The 11,576-nt window shown below is 40.6% G+C and overlaps 1 protein-coding gene across 1 annotated transcript in view; it reads left to right on the top strand.

Annotated features, from left to right (window-relative positions):
- Adam28 (ADAM metallopeptidase domain 28) overlaps positions 1-11,576 on the top strand; it is a 63,397-nt gene that overhangs the window by 39,099 nt on the left and 12,722 nt on the right. The window contains exons 15-18 of the mRNA XM_017802563.1: positions 1,489-1,591; positions 3,140-3,299; positions 8,653-8,733; positions 8,974-9,052. Of these exons, the coding sequence (XP_017658052.1) occupies positions 1,489-1,591; positions 3,140-3,299; positions 8,653-8,733; positions 8,974-9,052 (423 nt within the window). The remainder of the gene's footprint in view (positions 1-1,488; positions 1,592-3,139; positions 3,300-8,652; positions 8,734-8,973; positions 9,053-11,576) is intronic.

Below are 11,576 nucleotides of genomic sequence, written 5' to 3' on the forward strand. Positions count from 1 at the left end.
TAATAAGAAATTAACAAATTCTCCTAAGATTCAAAAAAAAGTAAAATAGTACCAAAGGATTTTATTATCTTGAATATTGAAACATGAAATTCATTTAAAATACTTCAAGTTTATAAATCAATATTATAGATTTTTAATATTTTTCTTAAAAACACCAAACTCTTCATAGGTTTTTGCTTAATGCCCATTAAAGATTCATCTAAAACTTCCCAGTGTTTAAGAGGTATTAATCTTTTTGAAGGGTACTTCGAATCAGAATCAGAAGTACCTTAAACTTGTTCCTTAAACTTGAGTATGGCTGGGTGTGAAGCTTGTCTCTTTCTCCCTCTGTGGTTTGTGGTGAGTCTTGGTTTTCTTATTGAAAACCTAAGAATGGCTGTTATTCATCACCCAAATACTACAGAGCAGGCACCCTTCTCAGTGATCCATCCATATCAATTCACTTAATTCTACCATCAAACCTTTGAGTTAGGGACTACGACGTACATCCTAATCTTATAAGTGAGCAAACCCAGAGGTTAAGACATTTGCCCAAGTTCACACAATTATTTAATTATGCTTAAAGCCAGATCTCTTAACCACTGAATTTTGTGCCTGCCCATTTAATGGGTATCTGTGGAGGATTACATGAAAAATGGAACATGAGATGCTTGGCACTGTGCTTGGCACACAGGAGGCATTTGATTCAACATAACTTCCCATTGTGGCTGCATGCTGCATCTGACTGTCAATGCCTCTAAGCCTCTGACATAATGCTGTAGTGAAAACAGCTCTGGGTTAAGTCCTCATATTTAGATGGATGTTTATAGCTGTCATGCAGATGCTTCCAAATATCTACAGAGTTATTATCTAGTAGAATATTTAAAAGATGGTTTTCAGTTCCAGATAACTCCTCTGATCTCAAATTATTGTAGCTTCTAGTTCTGTGAATGAATACTCAAAAGTGGTTCCAATTTTCATTCCTAATCTGAAAATCTGGTGTCAAATGCTCCAAAATCAAAGATGATCTTGAGCGTAGACATAATGCCACCAGTGAAAAATCCCACCGGTGACCTCTTGTGATATTCACACTTTAATGCTGGCACTCTAAAATGTGTAGAATGGCCCATAGCTATGTGTTTAAGGTATGTATGAAACAGTAGGTGAATTTCATGCTAAGAGCTGCATCCTATTCTGCAACTATGTAAATATGTATATGAAACTGTTCCAAAGTGTGAAAAAGTTTTGTAATCCAAAACAGTACTATTCTCAAGGATTTTTTCACTTCTTATTGAGCTTTTGCAATTTCATACAACAGTTCTTAGTCAAATTTAGACACCCCCCCATCCATACTCCCCTACTCCCCCACAGGACCTCACGTATTTGAATAAGGGATGCTCAATCTGTACTTTCAATGTTAAACTCATATTTTGTTAATCCTCGGCAGCATTAACTTTCTTAACTTTTCTTCTCTTCAAATATATCACTTCTGTCTGTGCCTGGTCCCAGATACCGAGGTTGCAAATAAGTCATGTTATCAGCAGAATGAAGGTGGGTCCAAGTATGGATACTGTCACATAGCGAATGGAACATATATTCCCTGCAAAGCAAAGTAAGTGGTAGGGTTGTTTGGATCTTCTAGGCCCAGACATTACAATAATGGTTCATTTCTAGCCACCTATTTCATTTCATTCCTATTGAAAAGAAAGTGAATTCAGTCATTATTTGACATACATGCATTGAGTAACTACTGTGTGTTGTACTTTGGGGTAGATGCCGATTCTGAGAGGAAACCCAAAAATCATTTCCTTTTAAAAGTCCCTCGTAATAGGTGTGTCAGATCATACCAAGTACAGTTGTTAAACAGAAATGTTTGAGATCTGACACTCAACAGTGAATTGGCCTAATTGGAAATTTTCCCAATAATTTCCCAGCATTCTTTAGGTACCATTTCAACCTAGTGTTTCGCATTATGAGTCTCTGGGTAGAAATACTGATCTACCAAAAGAAATCAGTGCTGCAGAGCATGTATAAGTTGTATCAACTTGCTGTGGCATCTCATGAGGAAGGACATGCTAAGAGAAATTGTTGCCAAATCACCTTAAGAGCTCATTTTAATCTTAGTATTGATATCTAGAAAAAAATGATAAAACAACCATGCCAGATGAACTTGAGATTTTTCTGTACATTTTATTCTGCAACTTAAGATGACCTTTAAAATTCAAGTTATGTATTTTATTCATTTATTTTTAAATATTTTATTTGTTATTTTTATTTTATGTGTATGAGTGTTATGCCTGCATGTAAGTAAGTTCACTCATGTCATGCAATGCCCGCAGAGGACAGAAGAGGCTGTCGGATACCCTGGAACTGCAGTTATGGATAGTTGTTAGCTGCCATGTGGGTGCTGGTATTCAAACCTGGGTCTTCTGCAAGAACAGTGTTCTTAACGGCTGAGCCATCTCTCCAGCCCAAATTTATTTATTTTTATTTAAATGCATGAGTGTGTATCTGTGTGTGGGTATATGCGCATGTGTGTGGGTGCCAGTGGAGTACAGAGAGGGATGCAGATCTCCTGGAAATGGAGTTACAGGCAACTGTAAGCCACAGGGCGTGTGTGCTGGGAGCCAAACTCTGGTCCTCTGAAAGAGCAGCAAGTGCTCTTAACCACTGCGCCATCTCTCCAGCCCCTCAAGTTATGTAAGAATAGAATTAACTTTGAATACCTTTTCCAAATTTTATGCACATAATTTATAACAAGAGGAGAATAGTCCAAAGTTTTTCACCTGAACACTGATATTGTATTCCCAGAAAATAACCTTAACAAACATGTGCCTTTATTTAAGGCCACCTTTGTAGGCTTTAAGCCTAAGAGTCTGCTTTTCTTTCACCATTTGCCCAAACTTGGTAATGGATAAGCTATGAAAGGACCTAGAAAATGTGTTTATTTGAGCAACAATGCATTTTGCTAATGTTAGAGGTCCTATTTATGTAGAATAAGGGGTCTCTGCTACCAAGGAAATGGTAATCATTAAATACTGATAGGTCTCTGCTACAAAGGAAATAGAATCTATTAAATACTGGTAGCCGAAGGATGTTTGCATTTGTAAGAAACTGAAATTTGAAGCCTGTGACAAATTTTGTAATTTTATTTTGCCAGAGATGCCATGTGTGGGAAGTTATTCTGTGAAGGAGGGTCAGGTAATGTGCCCTGGATGGGACTCACAGTATCTTTCCTGACATGTAAAATGTTTGATCCTGAAGACACTAGTGAAGGAGTAGGTCTGGTGGCCAGTGGAACCAAGTGTGGAAATAACAAGGCAAGTTGAACTCCTGCCTTCCAAACAAATGGTGTTTCTTTATTTTATATTTTGTTGGGTTTTCTTTTCCAAGTTACTCCTGGGGGGGGATAGTTGCTTTGTTCCCCATTTATTTTGTTCATCCTGTTGCTACAACACATAGGGATTTAAAATTGGAAGTTTATGAGCAGTTTGAGAATTCAGAATGATAGAGAACCTAGAACAAACATGAAGAGGCACTGCCATGAACAGTCTTCAAATACTGATGAAATCTGGAAATGATTAATGTGTGTGTGTGTGTGTGTGTGTGTGTTTGTACAGCATGTGTGTGACTGCACTCATGCACATATGGAAGTCAGAGACACTGAGATGTCATCTTCAAAGGCTTTTCCACGTTACTTTTAGAGGCTGGTTTTCACCCTGAACCTGGAGCTTGCCATTAGGCTTGCTGGCCAATAAACCCCCAGGATTCGCTTGCCTTGGTCCCCCAGATGTATGCTGCCATATCTAGCTTTTATGTAGCGTTTGGGAATCCAGACCTAGGTCCTCATGCTTGCAGAGCAAGCACTTTACTGAGTGAGATATTTCCCCAGGCCCAGAAATAATTATCCTAGAGACAACAAGAAAGATAAAATACTGTCATGTTAGTAGCAAATAGCACGTTTGACTCTCCTAGAGGGCATCTGAAGTGCTAGGGTACAGGAAAGTGTGACTCAGTCAACACATCTGCACGTCCATCAAAGTTATGATAAAGGCACAAGTGCTGTTTGACCAGCACCACCACATGAGCTTTGATAAGGGAAGGTTCCTCTCCCGTGATAGTAGCGATAATTTATATGCTGTATTTTGATATTTGCTTGCCCCAAAAGCTGCCCTGATTTTTGTTGTAAAACTGATCCTGAAAATAGCATCTATTTACATAACTTGTTCTGGTTATCTAAATTTAAATTCATTCAAACGGACCTAAAATTATGTTTGTGGTTCAGACAGCATAGGTATAAGAAACATTTAAGAAAACATATTCAAAAGTAAAATAAGTGTTATTGGAATGCCCTGAGCAAGAGTCAAAAACATATAAATTAAGAAGCTTTAAGTGCTTCAGATTTAGTTATCGGCTTTAAGAGACACTCACCACACCAAGATCAGGAAATGCCACATAAAATAGGAAAATTGCTTTATTGGATCCTCCAGGCTTCGGACACTGATTCTTTTCTGTTTCTAGTGATGAAACAAAAGGCACTAAGACATCCTCACATGACTTCAAAAGAGTTGTGTGGTGCTTGAGCTCCAGAGGGGAGAAGGACAGTTGGATAAGGACAAGGTTTACATAGTCCCGGGTCCCCGCATGGACACTGATGAGTGTTTCCCAACCCTTAGCTTCTTATACACACTTTGCTTCTGAGATAAAGACTGGTTTGGATTTTTAAAACAGATAGCTGTTCAGATAGACCATTGATGTTCTGCATTGGTTTAACTAAGGGATTGGGATGAAGAAGAAGGTTCATTTCCCTTCCCCTTCCCTTGGCATTGACATAATAGTCATGTATATTCACCTATTCAGTGGAAGGCAATTTCATGTCTGAGCCACTTTAGACAACAGTGGCTAGCCCCCACTCACCTCCATGCACCATCTTCACACGGCCTAAGTGTCATTTTGAGGTCTGCCTGTCTTCAGTCAACACTGCTGCGTGGTGTTGCTCTACCATCCATTCATGTTGTGTCCCTTTGTCCTACTCAATTGTACCTCTCTCTCCTCAGCCAGTATCCCAGATACATTCTCGGATTTTGATTTATAATGTTTTTCTTAGCATTTCTGTAGTAACAGTCCATGTATTAGTTACTTTTTGTTCCTGTGATAAAGCACCATGACCAGAAGTGACTGATGGAAGAGTTAATGTTGGCTTATGGGCCCACAAGAAGTGTCCATAACGGTGAGGGGGCATGGCAACAGGAGCAGAAAGCTGAAAGATTACATCTTCACCCCTAACAGGAAGCAGAGAGTGTGAACTGGAAGTGGAGGCCTGGATATAAACTCTCACGGCACCCTAAGTGGCATACTTCCTGCATCAAGTCTGAATTCCAAAGGCTCCGTAACCTCCCCACACAGCACCTCCTTGTGGGGACCAAGGGTTTAAGTATGAGCCTATGAGGGTCAGGTCTCATTTAAACCACTACATTCTACTCCCTGGCCTCCATATAGGCTCATGGCCTTATCATAATGCAAAATGCATTCAGTCCACCTTCATAGTCCAGTCTCATAGTCCAGGTGTGATGGTAAATACCTTTAACCCCAGCACTTGGGAGGCAGAAGCAAGTGGATCTCTGTGAGATCAAGGCCAGCCTGGTCTACATAGCAAGTTCCAGGCCAGCTGGGGTTATAGGGAGGGACACTCTGTCTCAAAAAGATGGAAAAAAAAAAGTCCCCATATATTTTTTTTAACAGTGTTAATATTGTTTAAAAGGTCAGGGTCTCCACTGAGACTCAGGGCAGTCTCTGCGTTGCTGCCTAGAACATACCCGTCTTTCCTTGACTGGTTCCACCCCTGTGTGCAGCTCTCTTTGGCAGATGTCTCGGGATCGTCATTCAACCCAGCTTTATACAGTGGCCTCTTAGGACATCCTTACAGCAGTCCAACACTGCCACATGTTGTCTGGCCTCAGTGACTCCCTGAAATTGTGCAGGAGGAGTTCTTGAGCCTCTCTTGCATCTTTCATGTCTCCAAAGCCAGTATCACATGGATGACACCGCCAAGTTAGGTGGCCAGCTTGGGATAGACCCTCACCTTTAAACCACATGTGCAACTTTTGTAATTGAAGCAATTGCTTTCTAGGAGCCAGTACGCCTTAGCTTTCTCCTTTCACATGTTGGAAGCTTAGCAGGGTGGGGTCTTGCCCAGCAGGCACCCCGGCCCTCATTCCAGTGTGGAGCAGGAAACCTCTTCTTAATGGGACTGACCTCTTTCACAGTTATAGCCTTGGCTTTTCCAGCACATGCTTCTGCTGTAACATTAAGGTTCCTAGTGATTTTTTTCTCTCCAAACAGTATTTTGCTCCATTTTCTCTTTTTCCCCGTAGACCCAAATAGGAATATTCAATAATAACCCTGCCATAGACACAATGCGATATTGTCTTGAAATTTCCTCTGCCAAATAAATTAGTCCATTACTTTTATATTTAAACTCAGGCAAGACTTTTAGGGAACAAGCATAAGGCAGCCAGATTCTTTGACAAAGTATCAGAATATTGGCCTCTAGCCCAGTTGCTAATAGCAACCTTGTTCCCTTCTGAGGCCCCTTGAGTCAGGCCTCTGCAGTACACACTATTCTCAGTATTATTTTCTTCCAGACTGGTACTAGAATGGTCTGCTGGGTTCTACTCTTATAGCTGAGCTATAAGACATTACCATCTACCACGTGTCGAACACTTCGAATTAGGAACAGCAGCTTGAACACTTACTTCAGTGTGTTTGGATCTTCAAAGTTAAATTTTTCACACTTGTTTTAAGAGGAGACTATTTTGTTCAAATCATATGAGGAAGTTCAAATGTACAAAATACATTAGAGCAGAGCTGTTCTTGCTGAAAGGGTATGAGCACAAACTCCATGCCTGTGGCCACCTCCTGGTCTTTCTGGGAGTGCAAGGTTTGCAGTATGATTTTGCCATTTATGTGTGCACTCCTGCATCCATTCCTCCAAAGGTTTTTAACCTTTGTTGCCAAACATCGTAAATTTTCCATTTTTTTATTCTTTGAGAATTTTATACATGTATATAAAGAAATATGGTCATATATACTCATCATTTTCCCACTCCACCTCCTCCAATATCCCCTAAAAGCTCCCCCTCCTGACAACTCCTCCTCCTCTACGTTCACCTCCTTCACCTCTTGCCCCTCCTCCTCCTCCCCCTCTAACTGAATAAAATGCTTGAGTTTGAATCTTTCAATGCTTTCCAGGAATTCATAGTGCAGCTCTATCTCCTCCTCCTCCTCCCTCCTCCTCCTCCCCCATCCCCCCTCCCCTTCCTCTTCCTCCTCCTCCTTCCCCTCCTCCCCCCCCTCTTTCTTCCACCAAGTCTGGTCAGTGCTGTCCATATGTGTATGAGTATGGGACCAAACACTCAAACACTGGAAACCTACTGGTGTCCACACCTTGGAAGAAGAACAATTCTTCTTTCCTCAGTACGGGGTGGAGCCTGGGGATCATCTCCCCCATCTGCGCAGAAACATTGACTGGCTTGCTCTTGTGTGTGTCTTGTGCAAGTGACTGAACCAACTAATCACTCCTGGGCATATACCCAAAAGACTTTATATCCTACTACTGATGTGCTTAAACATCCACATTCATTACCACTGTGTTCGCAAGAACCAGAAAGTGGAATAGACCTGGCTGTCCATCAATAAATGAATGGAGAAGAAAAATGTAATACATATACAAAAAATGAAATATCACTTAGTTGTAAAGAAAAATGAGAATATGAAATTTGCAGGTAGCTGTATAGAACTGGAAAGAATTATAGGGAGTGAGACAATTTGATCCAAAAAGAAAATCTAAAATTTTAGAGCTTCAAAATTGGTAGATGCTCAATCATTGGCAGCGTCAATTTTCACCATTGTGAAAATTACAAAGAGGAAAAGAAGAATATTGTTTATTTTCCACTAGTGACTGTCACCATAGGGTTGTATGTTTTATAGGATTAGCATTTACTTCCATCATGGTTTTATTTGCATCAGGCAGCTGTTATTATGTGCATTGCCTAGTTCTGTGATGAAAGCAGTTTTAAGTATAAAACTGAAGCGATAATTAAAGGAAAGACCACAAGAAAGGAAGCAAAGGAAGGATGTTGACTTTAAAGAGCTTCTTCCAGGAGCTGGAGAGATGTCTCAGCAGTTAAGAACACTGGTACAGGACACAGGTTTTGTTCCCAGCACCCACACAGTGGCTCACAACTGTCTGTAACACCTGTTCCTGTGGGAACAGGGATCTGATGCCCTCTTCTGGACTCTGTGGGCACTGTACACACATGATTCATACCCACACAGTGGCTCACAACTGTCTGCAACACCTGTTCCTGTGGGATCTGATGCCCTCTTCTGGACTCTGTGGGCACTGTACACACATGATTCACCTACATGCAGGCAAAACACTCATACGCTTAAAAATAAAAATAAATAAAAAGAAACTCCTGAATATTTTATTACATAATAAAAATTATAGTCTGGTCTTTGTCTTTAAAAAATGCTGGGATTTTCCAAGCAATAAGATTAGTTTGATAGCAATAATATTGACTAAACTTTAAGACTAAATCCAATCAGCTATTACAGAACTGAAACCATTGGAAATGACAATCTCATTCTCATTTCCTTCGTTGTTTTTAGGTGTGCATTAACGCAGAGTGTGTGGATATGGAGAAGGTGTACAAATCAACCAATTGCTCTTCTAAGTGCAGAGGACATGCTGTGAGTTTGGAAAATAAGTGCCCCCAGCTTGTGCAACTTTATATAACTTTCGTTCAGTAGTGATGAAGCTGAAATAGTGTTTTCGGCATTTGATGGTTATTATCTGCATGTGACCCTCAGTAGCACAGAAGATGGGAAAGGGGTCACTCTCATGTCCAAATAGCTTTCATTATGAATGCATAATCCTTGGAGGACACAATAAGTCTAGCCAGGACACTCACAGGATCCTTCTTCCCCTAGGTATGTGACCACAAGCTGCAGTGTCAATGTAAGGAAGGATGGGCCCCTCCTGGCTGTGAGGACTCTGCCACAGTCTTCCGTAGGTAACACTGTACATCCAGCCTGAGAAAACTGCTTCCTTCTGCCAAACTTTTATTTGTGTTTGTTAGTTTTTTTCTTGCTGCTCTGATTAAAAATAAAACCCCCAAACAATTTAAGGACTGAAGGGTTTATTTTGGATCACAGTTTGTGGGTGCAGTCTGTTATGATGGGGAAGTCATGGTGGCAGGAGCATGAGGCAGCTGGTCACTGCATCCATGAGCAGAGAAAGATGAAGGCTGGTTCTCAACTGTCTCTTTTTGATAGCGTCTAGGACCCCAGCCCAGGGGATGGTTCTGCCTGCATTTAGGATGGGTCTTCACACCTCAATCCAGTGTAGAATATCCTTCACAGACATGCTCAGAGATTTGTCTTCTAGGTGATTCTAGATGCTGTCAAGTTCATAGTATTAACCTTCCCAGTGTTATACAGGGTTCCATTGATTCTTTCTATCTTTATGAAATTCCTTTTCTGTGCCTATTAAATATATGATATTCATTCCTAAAGTATCTTTAGTGACTTTTAAATCATATTTTCAACATCCTTATATTTTTAATCTACATACAAAAGGGTATCCTTAAACTTTACATTTGTTTTAATTTCTCATATTTTCTTGCTCTGCGATTTTTTTTTCCATTTCCACAGCAGACTCAACATTTAGTCATATGAACTCATGAAGCTCTCTGAGAATATGACTTAGATGATTTTTGGAGGTTTGGGTTCTATTTCCTAAATTATCTCCTACCATTCTGTCTATTCATGTTAATTATATTTCATTGTGCTGTTTTTCTTCAGGATGTGTGCTCATTGTTGAACAAGGGGCTTGACTGATTCCAATCAACTCACGTGGATTTTAATTGCAGTTTTGGGGTATTCCTTGCTCCTACTGATACCTCTCTTGATAGGAGATCTGGCTCTGAGCTCTGTAGGCAGGCATCCCTATAGGTCATCAACGAGAAGGAGCCAGAGTGGTGACCTTTGCTTCTAGTTGCCATGGGGAAGAGCAATCCATACTGAGGAGAAAGCTCTTGTGGCATTTCCTCAATGCCCCTCTTGATCCCCCTCTGTTTGGTTCAGGTTGGAGTTTAATATAGTCCCGTCCAAGGACCCACACTCTGCAGACTCTTATTCTCTACTCTTTGGCCACTTGTGTCCTTTTGTGTTTCTGGCCCTCTATTGCGTGAGGGCTCTTTGTTGATGAGAGTTGAGAGATATATTAGTGTTCTCTTCATCCCTGCTCCACTGTGTTCTCTGAGCCTTAGGTGTAGAGGTTCCATTGACAATGTGTCACTTAGAGTTGGGCAATTCACAGACAATCTCTGTGTACGTACAGTTGTGGAACTCAGTATTAATCTCCATTTGTTGCAAAAGAAGCTTCTTAGTGAGTGGTGACTGGCATACTTGTCTGTAAAAGGATCCATATTTTGCACATACTAAGAAATTGCATTTGTCTATGGATGTAGCAGCCTTGGGTTTTTCCTCTGAAATCTATGACCTTTCAAGCCATGTACATTTTGCTCTGTTTACAGTACCACACATGAGCTCCCTCCATCGAGTAGACTTTAAGTCCAATTAGGTAGCTGTTGATAACCCCCAAGATAAAAGTGCCAGTACTGCCCCAATATAGTTTGATGTGCTAGTCACTGTTGTGATTATTAGGCCTAAAAGCTGGGGTTGGTCCACTGATTGACGTTCTACCTTAGCGGCTTGAGTGATGCTCTCCAAATCTATGAGAGCTAGCTTTAGGGGATCAGTGTCCAAAGTCTGTCCTGTCTTCAGCGACAGGGTCTTACCTTCAAGTTCCTGGAGGCAGTCAAGGACTGGGGCATAGCCTGTGTAATTTGGGAGGCTCTTGGACTACCCTGCTCAATAACTCAAAGGGAGGTTTCTCCTGTTTGGCACTGTTCCTTGTTACATAGCTTTCAGCTATGCACATAGACTCAGGTAGAGATATTGTATGTGTAATTTGTCAGTAAATTTTTGGACGAATACAATTCCCTTTGGTTTTTTACACTAGCTAAGCATTATTTAACTTTGCTCTCCCTCTCGCTGTCTAACCTTCCCTCCATGCCCTCCCCTATTAAACTATCCTAATTTTCTCCATTTCTCCCTTGATAATATCTGCCTCCTACTGTTTTTCTCTCAGATTCTTTCTTTTCCTTTACCTCCCTAGTTCTGTTCCATTTTCCTGGCTCCTGCAGTTACATCAGGATATATACTCATATATAAGGATTTGGTGCTAGGATCCACAAATGAGGGAGAATACATGTGATTTGTTTTTCCGAATCTGTGTCCACTTAGTATAATAGTTTTTAGTTCCAAACATTTACCTGCAAATTTCATAATTTTGTCTTTCCTTACTGCTGAGTAGAACTTCATTGTGTAAATGTACCATATTTTCATTATCCATTCATCAGTCAAGGGACATTTAAGTTGTTTCCATTTCTTTGCTATTGTGAAAAGAGCAGCAACAAACATGGATGTACAGGTATTTCTACAGCACAATGAGTCCTTTGGGCATGTGC

The sequence above is a fragment of the Nannospalax galili genome, unplaced genomic scaffold, assembly GCF_000622305.1.
Source record: "Nannospalax galili isolate Female #2095 unplaced genomic scaffold, S.galili_v1.0 scaffold291, whole genome shotgun sequence".
Taxonomy (NCBI): Eukaryota; Metazoa; Chordata; class Mammalia; order Rodentia; family Spalacidae; genus Nannospalax; species Nannospalax galili.